The 15840-nt window shown below is 54.7% G+C and overlaps 6 protein-coding genes across 6 annotated transcripts; 1 reads left to right on the top strand and 5 right to left on the bottom strand.

Moving 5' to 3' along the window:
* Positions 1-1381: 1381 nt before the first annotated feature.
* Positions 1382-2306, bottom strand: B0I36DRAFT_350499 (uncharacterized protein; the record flags this gene model as incomplete). Its single annotated transcript, XM_046156893.1, has 2 exons — positions 1382-1939; positions 2031-2306. 2 exons carry the CDS (start codon positions 2304-2306, stop codon positions 1382-1384), a joined length of 834 nt encoding a protein of 277 aa, XP_046011951.1.
* A 1548-nt stretch (positions 2307-3854) lies between these two features.
* Positions 3855-5893, bottom strand: B0I36DRAFT_364173 (uncharacterized protein; the record flags this gene model as incomplete). The annotated part of the gene is made up of 6 exons (XM_046158921.1): positions 3855-4523; positions 4599-4898; positions 4952-5217; positions 5244-5371; positions 5427-5693; positions 5820-5893. The coding sequence occupies 6 exons, from the start codon at positions 5891-5893 to the stop codon at positions 3855-3857; spliced, it is 1704 nt and encodes a 567-aa protein (XP_046011950.1).
* Positions 5894-6256: 363 nt separating this feature from the next.
* On the bottom strand, positions 6257-7992 carry B0I36DRAFT_364172 (monooxygenase; the record flags this gene model as incomplete). The annotated part of the gene is made up of 7 exons (XM_046158920.1): positions 6257-6691; positions 6764-6877; positions 6971-7336; positions 7414-7475; positions 7562-7713; positions 7779-7875; positions 7959-7992. 7 exons carry the CDS (start codon positions 7990-7992, stop codon positions 6257-6259), a joined length of 1260 nt encoding a protein of 419 aa, XP_046011949.1.
* A 771-nt stretch (positions 7993-8763) lies between these two features.
* B0I36DRAFT_134745 (uncharacterized protein) lies at positions 8764-9667 on the top strand. Its single transcript, XM_046148274.1, has one exon. It carries the CDS (start codon positions 9084-9086, stop codon positions 9549-9551), a length of 468 nt encoding a protein of 155 aa, XP_046011948.1. The 5' UTR covers positions 8764-9083; the 3' UTR covers positions 9552-9667.
* Positions 9668-12396: 2729 nt separating this feature from the next.
* Positions 12397-14088, bottom strand: B0I36DRAFT_350497 (uncharacterized protein; the record flags this gene model as incomplete). The annotated part of the gene is made up of 3 exons (XM_046156892.1): positions 12397-12731; positions 12781-13162; positions 13591-14088. The coding sequence occupies 3 exons, from the start codon at positions 14086-14088 to the stop codon at positions 12397-12399; spliced, it is 1215 nt and encodes a 404-aa protein (XP_046011947.1).
* Positions 14089-14365: 277 nt separating this feature from the next.
* B0I36DRAFT_244834 (uncharacterized protein) lies at positions 14366-15529 on the bottom strand (the record flags this gene model as incomplete). The annotated part of the gene is made up of 4 exons (XM_046150095.1): positions 14366-14502; positions 14551-15124; positions 15178-15399; positions 15449-15529. Coding segments are annotated over 4 exons (1014 nt in total), but the record flags the coding sequence as incomplete, so codon positions are not given.
* Between the last annotated feature and the right edge of the window lie 311 nt (positions 15530-15840).

Below are 15840 nucleotides of genomic sequence, written 5' to 3'. Positions count from 1 at the left end.
ACAATGAGATCTCACGAGTCCGAGGCCAAAGCGCAGAAGAATAGTTTAGTGATACCGCTTCCCCGCAATCGTCATGTTCCACGACTTCGGCAATCCACATGCTTACGTTATATTTCTCGATGCAGCCTTCCAGTTCTCCCCCCGGGCGAGGTAAGTGATGTCCAGTTCTCACAGCTCGTCCTCGCGCAATGTATCCTGGAGGTCCATCACAAGTGGCACTCATGTCGTCATCCGACTCTGGTCTCGAGACGTTGATGTGATATTTGGCAAATTCAGACACAACAGGCCAAGTTGGATCGCACAAGGTAAGGTTAAGGCCAGTCCATGTGGTACCTCGGGCCATGAACGGAACGGCGAATAAGTCCAAAGTTGTATCCCAGTCCAATCCATCTCGATGGGTTTGGCGAGGTGGTACCAAGCTGTTGACCGGAGCTTGATGGCGGCTTAGCAATCTCCGGAGGCCAGACAATTAGATGCGTACGCGTACTTATGTACTCTAGATCTTCATTGGGGACATCGGGAGGTAAAGCACAGCGACGCTGTGCACCATGACAATGCCGGCAGACGATAGGTAGTTAGGCATGCTGCAGTGCCACCACGGTGAAAAGATCGGCCCGAGTGAGGGGGCCAAGACCATGCAGGCAACCGGGCGAGATCATGCGACTATCCGACAGTGGAAGAGTACGCTAAGTACGAGTAGATATTGTTGTTGGCTGAGCTCGATACCGCTGCCTGTGACTCCTCGCTCTCAGGTGCAGGACATTGCCCACGCTTGTTGTGTCAAACTGGCCCGCTACAACACCGCTTGACAACTTCGGACCTGATATTCTGTGACTTCTTGGTAGTGGTCCGATGTGTCATACCGGCAAGCTGTTCACGCGATAGTTTCTGGTCTCTCGTTCTCTCAACCTCTGCATCGACCACAGTCGGCGTGATCCATCAGGCGCGCCACTCAGGACAGGTGGCGTCATAGACACGCTGTAAACTGCCATGTGAAAGCAAGAAAACGAGAATGTAACGCTAAATGCTCCTGCGGGCTTCTTATCAGAGAAAGTCGGGCACGGAAATTCTTAGAGCGATGTATTGTGACACAATCTACGCGTGTGATTTTCTGAAGCTGAAACAAGAGGTGCCCTACATGAGAGTGCTCGGCTTAAACGAGAGGATACTTGACTAGAGTGAAAACAGCGGACGAACCTCAATGGAAAAAACGAAAAACAAAGCCAAGCTGCATAGCGAAAAGGGTTCATGTCAGCGGCCGCCGTTGCTGACTCGCCGGGTCTAATGGACCGTCGGCAGAATCCTCCAACGTACTGACGGCAACCCGCCAGTAAAAGACAAAGACCGACTGTCCTCGCGCTTCTGTGACGGCCTTTGGGGCTCAGTCCATCTGGATCGGGTTGTTTCCGTCCTGGCGCTTTGACGATGATTTGGGTGGGAGAGATCCCATGGGAATCCCCTCTCTCTGACGCTTTTGTGCTGGAGGCGGGATTTGTCCCCCTACAACAGGGTTTCTCGATCCCTGGCGCTTCCCGAGCGGGCCACCACCATCTCCGTTCACCTGCGGCTCGCGCTTCGTCACGGGACCAGCGGCGTCGGCCGCCGGGCGGAGCGCGGCACCGGTGAGGATAGGTTGGTTCTCCTGACGCCTCCCGACTGCGCCGCCGGCCTGGCCGTCCTCGCTGAGAGAGACTGCGCCGACAGTCTTCGGGCGGACCGGGTAGTTGTGGATAGGCGTTGCTGGGTAGCTAGGTATCTGGCGCCTTCCGAAAGGACCGCCACCATCTCCGTTCACCTGGGGCTCGCGCTTCGTCGGGGGGCCAGAGGCGGCAACCTCCGGGCTGACAATGGGCTGATCCTCCTGGCGCCGTCCGACTACACCGTCCTCGCGGTCCACCACCTCAAACTGGCGCTCGTTGAGAGAGCCAGCGCCGGCAGCCTTCGGGCGAACCGAGTAGGTGATAGGCGCAGTTCCGTAGCTCGGGACCTGACGCCTTCCAACTGCACCGCCGTCCTCGCCGTCGACCCACCTCAACCTGACGCTCGCTGAGAGAAGTAGTGCCGGCAGCCTTAGGTCGGACCAGGTAGTTGTGGATAGGCGTTGCCGGGTAGCTAGGTACCTGGCGGCGGTTGAGACCAGAGCCGTCTGCCACGGAATCGATGACAGCTAATCCATCAGTGGGCGAGTCCTGGCGGCTGTGGAGGTCTGAGCTGTCTGCCTGAATGCTCCCACCGCTGATCGGCAGGGCACTCGCGCCGTGGAAGGCGAAAAGAGCGGCGACCAGCGTGTTATTGAGGCGATCCATTTTTGCTATTGGTTATGATGTTGATATATGATTGTTTTTGCAAAGAAGAAGAGTGAAGTGTAAAGAGTTGTGATGATGATGCGAGGATAGAACCAGGAATAAGCAAGAGGACTTGTCCTTTTTATGTTCAGAGAAAGACTCGGTTTTTGTTCCTGATCATCTATGCTACATCCTGCTGTCCATCGTCGCAGTGGACATTCTGTCAGTCGTGTCGATCATCTTGGCGATAACTGACATATGTCGATCGTCCGCAACTCCGCTCTGTGATTTTTGACGGTTGAAGAATTTCCGATAGAATCATGAGACAGGTCTCAAACAGTTTGACTACGGATCAATATTTTGTCAGCAAAGCTGGCGCCATGAAAATTACCGGTTGTATTGAGTAGTCCTGGGGTTATAGATCTATGGTATGGTACGCTGCAAGCAAGCGAGACGTCGGCATCTGAATGGGTGACGTCCACATCGGACCTGCATAGTAGCAATATCTATCGAGAGGTCCACGTAGCTGTCGGATCACGCAATCATTCCGTGACGCGTCGCGCGATCGGCATGAGGAAATTATTCAGCCTATGCATTAAGCTTACAGTGAGGATCTGCTGCTGCGCGTAGTGGCAGCAAGGGATAAGGGCGAGTCAAAGAAAGTCCGCCAGGTCAGAACATCGCGACCGAGCCCCGAGCCCACTTCCGGACAATTATTCTGTTACACCCTGGTTCACGGCCCGAAATGAGACATGTATTCATTCGGATGGCATTTCTGAATACGAAACTCGTACACGCTCCATAGTTGATAGAACCATCATGAAATCCACGACAAGACGAAACACCAAGGAGAAAGCTCTCAGATTACAAAACTTGTCTTCCCTGAGGCTCCAGGCATTGTAATAGGCCACGTTACCCATCAGGGACGACGACTCGCTCAAATTGAAGGATGAAGGATCTGGCCATATGGCGTTCACAAAGTCTAGCATTCGTCAACCTCCATCGGACATTCACTGCGGCGTATCGGCCACGGACGACGCGTGTGCCCAATATTTGTGCCCGCTTCGTGCTTGGCTGGACGTCATGGCTGATAACATGGCGATTCGTGCTCTCCGACGGAGACCTCGAGTCAGGCGCAATGGAGGCCTCGAGTCAAGGGCGGCAAAGGGTACCCCGGAGTATTGCAATGATTGCGAGCAATGCCTGTCAGCTATACCTATCATGAAGCTCTGCCAAGTCCAGTCATTGCTGAAGGGCTCTTCGACCCGTTTCAAGGACGTCATGGTATCTGTGCTAGCCGGTGCACTGCGGATTCATCTTCTGTGGCAGCACTGGAGTCTGCCAAGGCGGCCTTGTCAGGCTACATGGCATACCAGCACTTCAATTGCAAGCGAGGCTGCAAGAGGCCATTTGATACCCTACATCAAATACCAAGTAGTCCCGAAGCTTCAAGCTTTGTGTATCACAGTGAAAATTACTATAAGAAGTTGAAGTAAAGCGGACTGAAGATCAGAAAGAATCAATCAACGGCAAACGCCGAGCAAGCCAGTAGAATTAGACTCCTTCGCGTCAATGCGACATGCCGCATCCAGTCGTTACCGGCACAACACTATGCTTGATGTCACCCTGCTCCGAGCGGCCCGCGCCAGGACCCGCGGCGCAGGTACAAGCGACAGTTACGAACGAGCCGCCGACAGACGATGGCCCAACGGGCTGGTACCAGGGAGGAAGGTAGTCCGGGAGAGGCGCGGCGTACTTGACCACGCCATATGGCTCGAGCATCTGCTTGGTGTCCTTGTCGTATGTCGCGTAGTCCGACGCGCCGAACACGTCAAAGCGTATCTTCCAGGTCATGGGGAACGCGACGAACTGGTCCCATGTGGGCGTGAGGTAGGTGTGCACCTCTGGCCACAGCATGTCCTCGTTGAAGGACTTGTCCTGCTCCTTCTTCTTGAGTGTCTTCCCTTGCTGGCCAATCCAGGCCACCCTCATCGGCGCCATGTAGTTGGCGTAGCCCTCGGGCGTGGAGTCGAGGCGAACTCTCTTGAGTTTTCCCTGGGCGGCGTGGCCGCGACGGGGGTTCTGCATCTGCGCGATGAACTTGATCATCGACGTCAGCGAGAGTGAAGCCAGGCCCTGAGGCAAGAACGCGTTGAACTTGTCGGCGATCCTGAACTGGAACGCCATGCGGAGGAACTTCTTGGCCTCGGCGTTGCTGGCATGTTCTTCGGCAGCGGTCTGTTGCGAGATTATTTTCGTCAGTCAAGAATTTCTGTGGCAGGCTGTATCTCAGTCAACTAGGGAGGGACTCACGAGATCAAGGACAACTGGCTGGCCTTCGTCGATGTGTACATCGTCCGTATCGAAAGTGAACTTGTAGTCGCCCGCCTTCAGGGCTCGGCGGATGAGCGGGATGCGGACTTTCTTCTGAACCATGCGCTTCACCAGCGTCTCCAGTTCTGCAAAGGCATCTGTCGAACCATTCAATGCCAATGCCTGGATCGCGGGCCATTGTGGCTCTGACACAGCTTTGCCAGTGTCGTTCTTCCAGCGTGCTTCGGGGTTCGCCGCCCGATAGAGCTCGTCCATGTAGCCGTCCAGAGTAGCAGTGAGCTATAACCAAGTTAGTCTCAATGCCGGAGCATAGTGAGTGCCAGGGAACTTACTGCGACGACAGCGTTGTAGGCAAAGTCGAGACAGACGAGAAGGAGGATAGCAGCGGCCTTCTCCTGGTCCTTTTCGTACTTCAGCACCTCCTTGGCGACGAAGACTCCAAGGTCATGCATTGCGTTGGACTTCTCCTTCGTTCCAAACAGCGCCTGGGAGATTCCCCATGAGCATGCCTCCCAGATAGTGCCGTTCTGAGTGAGCTCGATGAGCGTATTCATGGATCTAATGAAGTCCTTGCGGCGCTGCATCCACTTAGTCTCATCTGGGTGTACGTCAGGAAGGCATGACAGTTCGTGATGTGCTGGTAGATTTCGTTCTCGCTGTAAGTGCCCTTGGCATCACCGGCGACTTCGCTGATCTTTTGGCCAAATCCGAGGAACGTGGCCACATATCTGGTGACGACGGGGATGGCAAAGCTATTGGATTGTGTTAGTAATCGCTCGGCAGTGCTTCTTGGGGACAAGTACTCACTCTCTGACAACGTCGATCTGGAACGTCGAGTTGGTCATGGAGATCGACTCCCTCTTGATCATGTACCTCATGAGATCGTCAAGATACCTCTTGAGATCTGCCTTGTGCTGGTCAAGGTACGTCTGAATGTTGGTGGAGCAGTTCTCGGGCAGCGTCTTTGTTGACTCCAGAACGTCTTTCACCACGACAGGCAAGTTTTGCTTGCAGTAGAACGTCGAGTTAATGAAGTTCTTTCCGGTGTGACCTTCGAGCACAACCGTGATGTCACTGTACTGGTCGAGGCACAGTATATATGCACTACGTGAATCTATTGAAAGATTTCATCCGTAGCAATGATCCGATAGAGCGTATATCTAAATCGTTCCAACTCCTCGTTCACATTCTCTCACTCACGCCGTCTCCCAGTACCATGCTAGACACAAATCAAAATAGCACAGGACACCCCTTTTGTCACCCTTTCTCGCCATGTTGGCAGGCATGAAGCGATTGAGCCGAGATGCTCTACCGTGCCAATAAAACTCACGTCCTAAGGCTCTTCATGGTCACGAATGATGATAGCCTGGATATGTGGGTAAGCAGTAACCAGACATGGAAAGATGCCCATAGAAATTGGAATATTATCTTCACGCAATCATGCCGAAGTCTTATGACATGAATTGTAAACATTATGTACTGCAACATGATCCATCGCTCTACCTCAGCTTGTACAATATTCTACTGAATTTGTGGCTTCTAATATAGCATGTAAAAACATCTGACGTCCTGGCAACACCATATTGAGAAGACATCACCCATGCAGGCCAAATCGAGACCTTCCTGCAAAGCTAACATCATATCCTCGCAGCAGCAGGCTGAGAGCCGACGCTGATCTGCTTCCTCATCCTGCGCAGCACCTCCTGTACATCGTCGTCCATGTCATGGAACCAGAGCCAGTTGAAGCGGCCCTGCTGCAGCAGGGGCAGAATCTTTTCCACGTCGCCGCCGGCCTCCTCGTGCTCGAGGAACATCATGCGGCTCACCTCGTCCGCCTGCTCGAGTTGCTTCTGCGCGCGGGGGCGGCGGATCGAGTCGTACGCGGCCATGCCGGCGCGGATCGCCGGCATCTGCGCGGCGCCGCGCTCCGGCATGCCCGCGAGCTCGGCGAGGACATTCGAGAGGACGAGCGCATCCTCGAGCCCCTGCGCGGCGCCGGCAGCCTGGAACGGCAGCGACGCGTGCGCGCTGTCGCCGACCAGGATCACGCGGTCGCGTGTGTACGACACCGTCTGCGCGTGGTGGAAGAGACCTCATTTTATAGGCTTGGCCTTGCGAAGGAGCTGCCGGAAGCTGCCGTCAACGTCCGGGCTGTCAAAGTCGGCCATCATCGCCTCGTGCGAGATCTTCTCCGTCACGGCGTTCTTGAGCTTCCACCCATCGAGCCCGTCGGCGACGCAGAGCAGAAAGTTGAACTCCTGTGTTGGCGGGGGCCCCAGAAATGGTCAGCATCAGGTGGTCATCTTATCTATCCACCACGGGTCCCCATCATTGGTCCGTCAGGAGCTTACCTCGCCGCCAGAGATGCGGTATGTGATGCAACTGCGCTTGTGGCCAAAGTAAAACTTGGCCACGTCGGTGAGGTCACCGAGAATCTCGTACGCTTCGGACATGGGGATCACAGCTCGGTAGCAGTAAGCCCCGGAATACACGGGAGCGACCTGGTCCGGGTACAGCTCCTTGAGGACGTGTTCCCTGACTGTGCTCTGGATGCCGTCCGCGCCCGCAAGGAACGAGGCCGTGGCGGTTGTACCGTCAGCGAAGCTGAGGAGGACGCCCGATGGCTGTTGCTCGGATCCTGCTAGGCACTTGTTGAACTGCACGCTCTCGACTGGGATGAAGCTCGTCATGATGTCGAGCAGTGTTTTCCGGTGCGCCTGGGAATTAGTCCGGTTAGCGGCGTGCCTCTAGATGCGAAGCAGGTCGATCGAGTGGCAGCCGCCCAGGCACTCACAGATTTGCGGACGTAGTCGACGTGGCCCCAGCCGGACTTTCCATACCATGGCTGGTCACGGCCTATGTTGTCCTCGTCAGTAAGGTCCCGGGATCGCGTACTTTGCGCTGGCCCGCAGCAGCTTTGGAAAGGGGCTCAGCGCACGTACCGAAGCCCTCTTTGAGCAGCATGCCTTCGAAGAAGATATGCTGCGCGTCCTCGCCCCGGTTCCCGACGCACACGGCCTCGTAGAGCGGGCGGAATCCAGGCTCAATCAGGTCCATGGTACGCATGCCATTTGGTGCGAATCCGATGCCGGCGCTTCACGGCGATTCCCCGGATCAGTAACGGATTGCCTGCTGCCAAGTGCGTTGTGCGAGACTCACCCAACGGCCGAGTACTCCTTGGCCTCCTCGTACAGCGTGAACGAGATGCCCTTCTTGTGTAGAGCCATGGCAAGGGCGAGGCCGCCGATGCCAGCACCTGCAGAAGGCGAACGTAAGCATCAGCGACAGGAGCCAGGCGACATCTGCTGCTGAGGTCGCAGCGGCAGGTGCATGACTCACCAACAATGGCGACGTGGAAATCCTTGGTGGCCATCGCGCAGAGATCGATATTGTGCAGTTGCAGGATGCTGTGTGGTATGGCAGTGGAAGCGATGGAGATGTCTAGTGCGGTCCGCCGAGAGGATTAAACTGCGACGATCGTCGAGCCTTCTATTCAAAGCGCTCGCGACTCGAGGCGGCACGGCGTCCCTCGGGCCGCCCACCGCGGCGAGAAGCCGAAGAGGCACCACACCACCTGGCTGGCTGGCTACGCGCCCCGAGCTCGCGTGTTGGTGGAGACTCCAATGGCCGAGCGTGGCGATGCGGACGCGGGGAATCGTCACCAGGGGCCAGCTGGGCGGGCTTGGCTTCCCCCTTGCCACGAGCACGATTTGGGGGTCTGAGGATAGCGGAAGTTAGGCCACCCGATGCCGGCCGTCTCCCCGAGCGGGCGGGCACCGGCATGCCCGGCTACGAAGCCGTGGAGCTCCGCGGCCACCACCCCAACCTGACAAGGCGGGGCGTGGCAGAGCACTAGTAGTGTACTAGTCTAGTACAAACCCGGGCAGCTCTGGCTTTGAATGGATCGTACGAGTGTGCTCAGGGTTGTTATCTTGGTCGTATGTTGTACCATTACTACCATGGCCTGACTCCTCAATTAGTACTGATACTGTTCTGGGTGCTGGCTGTCACGATCCGACCTACGGAGTTGCTTCCGGGTTGCTGTTCTGCAACGTGGGTCAAGCTGGAGCAGTGGAGCGATTGTTCGTCTCTTGGCGTTGCCGTCTTTCTTGGTAGAGCTAGCACTCTCGTCAATTGACTGGTCCAAGGTGATGGGTGAGAATGATGTTTAAATCGATCCCTTGGGTACAAAAGTAATGACTGCTTGGCCAAGGGAATTCTCCGAGCTATGAGTAGTCTTTTGTCTTGAACCGCAAGCTCAGTCTCGAGGAGTTCCCTGCGGCTTAAAACTTCCGTACACTATGATTAAATCTTGCATGTTTCTCGTGATTGTATTCTAAATTTGACCCCGCAGAAGATGAGTTAGTGGTGCTCTTTTGTACTTATTGATTTATTCTCATTCACCCGATAATACGAATACAAACATATGGAAATTTCAGATCGTGATGCCGACTAATGTAAAGAATGTGTCTTACATACACTGACGAGCTCTACTATTTGCAGAATCGCAAACACGTCATGGGGAACCTTCATCATCGCGTTGTGCTTCTCGACACGCCTCTGTACGTGCAACTATATCGCGACCTCCTGCCGCCCTCCTCCTCGCGCAGACATGGTCCTCTGCGCCCGCAGGTCCTCCTGGTCCTCCACGTCCTCCATATCATCGCTCGGCAGCTGCACCGCGCGGTCCAGCGCGACGGGCAGCCCGCGGTGCCTGCCTCGCAGCACCACGAGCACGAGCACGAGCTTCGACCCCGGGTACAGCCCGCCCGCGAAGCTGAAGTTGTTCCACGGCACGCCGAGGCTAATGCCGACGCAGCCGTACGCGGAGACGACCTCGAGCCTTTCAACGATGGCCCAGGAATCACGAAAAGCGGTTTTCTCGGGATGATCCAAAATTCGCCGCTCTCGAAGCCGCGGGGAATGCGCTAATGGTGGGCACCTGGGACCGCTGTAAGAATCAGATGTTGAAATGCCATGCCTTGTGGCGAGCGAATGTGGGATCGAGATCTCAGGGATGACTGGGCCCGGCCTTGAGCCCACACAATCACTCCGGGCGCCAGCCGGGGTGGTCTCTCCAGAGCGCCGCAGCCAATTAAGGCGCCGCCAAATCGGCCACCGGGGGCCTGATTGAGGGGGCCGGCCTGCTTTCGGAGGCAGACAATCACTTCTTTGAACCGGGGTTTGCTGCCAGTTGTCTGCTCGTCATGGCGAAGGGGTTGGTCGGTCTCGGGGTGGATTGGTTGGTGCCCAGCGAGCCAGCCTGTTCCCAGTCTAAGTGGTGAGAGGTTGACGTCAGACGAGCAGGTGAGGCAGGCGGGCTCGCAACGGCGGGGCGGGCAACTGCCTCCAGGCTGCTGACTGCCACAGCCATCTGCCCCAGGTGGCCGGTCCGTCCCTCGCCCCCGTACTATTATTGACGTGCCCGCCCCCCTCCCGCCCTCTGGCCCGTCCCTCGGGGTCCTGCTGACATCTCGCTATATCATCAGCGCAGCTTTCCCCAGTTCATCTCGATCGCTACAACCACACTGATCGCGGCACGCAAGCAAACTTACTGTCCACGAACACTGCTTGTCATCAAATGACAAGACTACCTCGACCACTACGGCATCAGCGCCACCAGCCATGTCGGCTTACGACTACGAGGCCCCTCAGCGGCGATCCTACCGTGAGGAGGCACGCCTGCGCCCGGATCCCCGCTATGAGCCACAAGATGCCTACTATCGCCAGAAACCCTCCTCCCGACACGAGCTTGTGCCTCGCCCCCGTGAAGATAGCGACACCTCTGTCGAGGAGATCCGTCGCGACTTTCCGCCACCGGGCTACCGCGACATCCGCTGGGCTCGCTCAGCAGAGCCTGGCTACGACGACTACTACGCACCTGGGCGCGATTTGCGCACCCGTCAGAAGCCAGGCAGCGTCTACTACGAAGAGGAAGTGCGCACTCGCAAGCGCGTCCTGACCAAGCAGCAGAAGATGCTGGCTGCTGTGGTTGGAGGTGTCATTGCCGCCGGTGCTAAGGAGGCATGGGATCGCAAGGAGGCCAAAGACGAAGGCTCAGGCAGGATCGAGCGCAACCCGCTCGCCTCGGCTGCTCTTGCGGCGGGAGGTGCCTTTGCTGGCTACTCCGGCGCCGAGTACTACAACAAACACAACGACAAGGAGGACAAGAAGTCCACCTATATTGTGCACAAGGGCCGCGATGGCCGTGTTTCCGAGTATTACTTTGACGACGACGAGGACCCCAGCGGCCGCAAGGGCAACAAGTCCTTCCTGGAGAATGCTCTCTCTGCTGCCAGACTTGGAGGTGCCATCAAAGCCCTGACGGGCGGAGGTTCTGATCACCGACCTTCTGAAGGGAGAAGCCGCCGCGGAAGTGTCGAGTCGAGGAGCTCTCGTCGATCTCGCTCTGAAGACACTCCCGCCAATCGAATGCAGAAAGCTGCCAAAGCCTCCTTGGTGGCTGGCGCTGCCGAGGCTTTCCGCGTCTCCAAGAAACCTGGCGGTTGGAAGGGCGAAAAGATGAAGCGCGTCCTCACCGCGGCCGCGGGTGCTGCTACTATTGATGCCGCCCATGACCCCAGCAAGCGCCACAGCAAGCGCCACATGTTGGAGGCTGTCCTTGGCGGCCTTGTTGGCAACCGCATGCTCAACGGCTCTCGCAAGCATCTTTGAAGGTAATGAAAGCAGAAAGTGTGCACCTAGTGGAGCCAATGGTGCAGTCACGTCGTGCGACTCGGATAATGGAGATACAGATTGGGCGACTGCCCACGACACCGACGATTTGAACAGCTTAGAGATAAGCGAGGGCGTGTGGGAGTCTTGGCTGATAGATTGAAAGCGGCGGGTGGAAGAAGCTCTCCACGAGCTTCTGGTGGGTCATGATGTGGGATCCATTCAGGGCAGCAGAAGGATTGGTGTCCGATGGTGTGAGCCACCGGGAACTCTATCTGAACCCGAGAACGAGGAGGACACGGCTGGTGAAAAGGAGACGGTTGAGTATTGGCTACGAAAGATTGAGAAAATATAGGCACTATGTAGAGCCTTGCGTTTAGAACATAATTTACTAAGTTGCAAGCTTGAGAATGCAGGTGCATGCTGTGACACTCACTCCCGTTACTTGTTTCAAGCCGCTTCTGTCCTCACCACTGCCAGCTCTACTCTGCTCCATGTCTCCATGCCCCCCTTGGTCTCTTTGCGTTCGCGCTACTCACCCGTGATCCCTCGCGCTGGGTGTCATTCAAAGTGGTGGTTCCCCTTCTCCTTAACGCCCCGATGCCGTAAGGAGATATCGAGCGGCTAGATGTTGAGAACTGACCAGGGAGTGTAACCACGAGGGTATGTTTCAAAATTATATGCTGCAGCCTAGGACTCGCAAGCAGTGCCTAAGCATGCTCGAGCCAAACGTAGTCCCTCCGCCCTCACGTACATGTCATTTGTCATTGGCCACGTTGATCCTTCTGGCACAGATGGGAAGATGTTAGGTGAATACCCAGCCGGCATTGTGAGATGGACTCTGGGTCCTCTAGACCCGCGTGGTTTTGCCATTTGCTGTCCGGATAACCCAAACACCGTTTGAAGGACCCCCGGGGGGGGGGGGGGGGGGGGGGCGCAACACTTTCTGCTCTCTCTATAGTATAGTATAGTACTGCACCGAGAGGATCCTATCGCTTTGTACGCAGTGAAGCAAGAATACCGGTGAACTTAGACGAGCTGAGGACTTGTTAGGTTGGGGATAAGCATAGGAAGGACGACTTCATCAGTAGATTGCTTCTATCTATTCAACAAAGCAGCTCTCTAGACAGAAGAATTCCCACGCGTGGACAGGCCATGCAGTTCGAGGTAAGACTGTGCTCTTATCAATCCAATACGCTTCTGATAACGGTCGCTGGCGCCATGCGAGCCGTAACTGTTTTCTTCCGCCTTTTTTTCTTGAGCCGCGGATGGACTCTATTCCAGGACCATAACCATCGTACTGTTTCTCGAACGCTGCAACGAGGTGCTTGTTAACATTCATTTTGCGTTCCCAGGTTATCTCGTCATTCTCCCACTCAATGAGAAACGCATTTCCCCACTTCTCCAGCAGTCTCCTGACTGGATATTTCTTGGCAGCTGCATCATTAGCCAAGATTTCCAGTACATAATTTCTTCGAATACTCACAGTGCGAACCGGGCTTGACTCTATCATTCTGCGGACTTGATGTCATATGACTCGTGCTCGGAAGACCGAAGGTGAGCACAAATCGTCCGCCCTCGTCTGGTGTGTTCAAGACAGCATCGACGAGTTCCCACTTCTTGAGAGCTTCGAGAGCTTGGATCTTAGCGTCTCCTCGGGTCGCAGTTGTCCGGTTTGACGACCTTCGCTCGGGTTTCTGCTTTCTACTGATCACCCTGCTTGATACAGCACCAACAAGGAGCTTGCAGCCTTTTGAGGCTCTCTGCGACTTTTGTCGTCTCGCGGTTGTGGTCGCTTGGTTGTGGTCGCTTGTTTGGTGCAGAGTGCGGAATTGTGTCGAACCACCAACAACCGTGGACCAGCTGGACTGCCAGGCACATTATGTGCGGTGTCCAATCCTACTGATCCGGGTGAATCGTGGATCGTGTTTGTTTGAGTAGAAACCTCGGCACAGATTTTGAACTGAAGAGTTGTGAGAGGCTCTGTTATGTTTGAACAGGTCGCTGGAGACAGGGCACAGTCCCATAATCTGCCGTTGTCGAAATAGTTGGTCCGGATATCATGCTCGGCATGTCTGAGAAATGCTGCTCATACGCAGTGGCTGCTGGGCTATATACCTGCAGCTGATACTGGCTCTCCGCAGTATCTGTACGAACTGAAATGGTTTTCTTGTTGGTCAGTTATTCTCAGAAGTGGTTGGGACATTCTTACAGATCGAAGGATCTGCGGCCACGCTTTTGCACGGCAAGTGTTCGCTCCTGATAGGAGCCACATCCGCCCATAGCATTGACTGACTTCTGCGGTTTCTTGTAGCTTCTTGTGCCATGCGGAGGATGCTCCTGAGTTCTCCGTATCGCTCAAGTTGTCCTCATCATCAAGGTATATAATATCTGCCGTTGTATGGCTCCCGTCGGGTTTCTGTTTAGCCGCCAAGTTACTCTTCAAAACAATCATTGAGTCGGCTTGAATTCCCGTCCGCTCACTAGCACTCTTGGGTGGACGCGGAGTTTCACGAGGCTCGGTTGTGAGCCTTGGACTGCTGGAAATCAGGTGCGACTTGAATGGTCTGAGGGGAGACGAAGAAGGATTGCCAGAAGTCGAGAGAATTGTGCGCTGCGTCGAGGTTTCTGGCGGGCTGTCTGTCGTGGTTGCCGATGCAGTGTGGAAGTGCCATTTCGTGGAATCAGAGCCACCACTCATGGTATGAGTTGAGTAGTCGCGATGACTGATCCAGTGGTCGTCTGTCTCCATGTCGCTGAGACCGTCAATGACGGTGGGATCGTTTTGCGACATAGTGCTTGCCAGTTACGCAAGATTCGTAGGTGGTGAAGATAGCCCGTTCACGTGGTGTGATGCCGAGGGATCCAAGCTGTCTTATATACACGGTCGAGCGATTGGCTATCGTCGGTAGGCGCAAGAGAATCATGCTGCCGGGCAAGATTCGACTTGCGGGAATTCGGCTTTATTCATTTGGAGTCGTTCTTACATCCGAGGACAGACCCATCAAGGCAATCTATTCTCTGAGCAGATCCTATCATTCTTGCGCGGAATGAAGTGATCTGAGATTTCTTTATCCTGCTCTGATACCGGGTTTAAGCTGCTCCTCGGCAAGCATCTGATAACGCTGAAGTAGATCTGTTTTCTCAAGGCCTGGCTGCCCTTGGTATTGATAATGGGCGGCCATGGCAGTACCTTCAATGATTACTGCTGTACCACTGTTAGTTAGGTAGAAAGAAAGTGACATGGGTGACTCACGTCGGCGATGGAGAATGGGAAAGTGAATGGCTATATTATCTTCGTCGCCAGTCTCCGGTGGCCAGACTTGATCCAAGATGTCATCCGCGTATACACACATCAAGTTAATCCGAATACGTTGACCATGCATGTACCATGGAGTTCTGAAGATGTAGCGGTCAAGCGCTGCTCTTTCGATCGCATCAAGTAAAGAGTAATGTTGTTGTGCGGTAATGGCCCAGCTGTTGTAGCTGGCGCCCCAGATCTCATAAGCAATATTCATCGCAGTTGTCTGCACTAGCATATGGTCTTCTGCGGCCTTGAGCCACCGATGGCCATCATATGGAGGCTTTTGATCAAGTGGCCATGTGAAGTTCCTAGGGCCAACCCAATGGCCGTGCTCGGAAGGCTTCCAAGACCCAGGCAGCGATTTCGGGCGTGAGACTTCCGGGAAGAATAGACGTAAAGCACCATTGTGAAGATGGAGAAAGCCCAAAGGAGGGTTGTTTATGATGTTGGCGGAAACGAAAAATGCATCCGGATACTCGATCTTGGTCGAGACAAGCCGAGGAATCGCAGCGTGATCGAACCATACCTGAGAAGTTAGCCAAGCGTGAGCAAGCAAAGTTTGATGGTTCGATGTCTTACAATATCGTCATCTATCTTGACATAGTATTTTCCGCGTTGCAAATGTTGCCAGGCCTTGTAGTAAGTGTTTGTGGTTAATATATCCTGTGAGAAATCTGCTTTTCGATGCCTAGAGGGATCTGTGGCTACAATATCCTCTAGATGTTGAAGATCTTCATCGTTATTCGTGTTGACAATCCATAAGACTTCTTCGAGCCACCCGCCCTTATCAATCATGTTTCTCTGTCTCAAATTAGCAAAGGACGACATATAGAACTGAGCCTCAATCTACCTGCAAATAAGCCCAGAGGCACGATGCTCGATCTTTTCTTCCATGAAATACGAGCTCAACAACCCTAATGCCCGGAGACTTTTTACCCAGCAAGCTTGGGGCACTGGCTGCTCGCCACTTGAAGGTCTTGGGATCGCTAAGGATCGAATACCGGGTTTGTCGAGCAGAGCTGAGAAAGACGCAAGAAAGATCCAAAAAAAATACGGGGCAGTCTGGAGTCGGTAATCATCGCTGCGCAGATATACTTTTCGTTTGAATGAGCGAGCTAATAGGTACTACAAGGACGGGTAGTCAGCGTTGCCTTGCTTTACTACCAGAAGCAAAGTTTCTTTACAAACGATCCTGAAGGTATGTAACATTGGGCTCATATTAGAACTGCTGTTCTAGTTTCC

The sequence above is a fragment of the Microdochium trichocladiopsis genome (assembly GCF_020744255.1).
Source record: "Microdochium trichocladiopsis strain MPI-CAGE-CH-0230 chromosome Unknown B0I36scaffold_6, whole genome shotgun sequence".
Taxonomy (NCBI): domain Eukaryota; kingdom Fungi; phylum Ascomycota; class Sordariomycetes; order Xylariales; family Microdochiaceae; genus Microdochium; species Microdochium trichocladiopsis.
This window is presented reverse-complemented; position numbering and strand designations above follow the sequence as displayed.

Bases quoted from the DNA above. Each gene is read 5' to 3' on its own strand.
- B0I36DRAFT_134745 (XM_046148274.1), top strand. From the start codon at position 9,084: ATGTGTCTTACATACACTGACGAGCTCTACTATTTGCAGAATCGCAAA.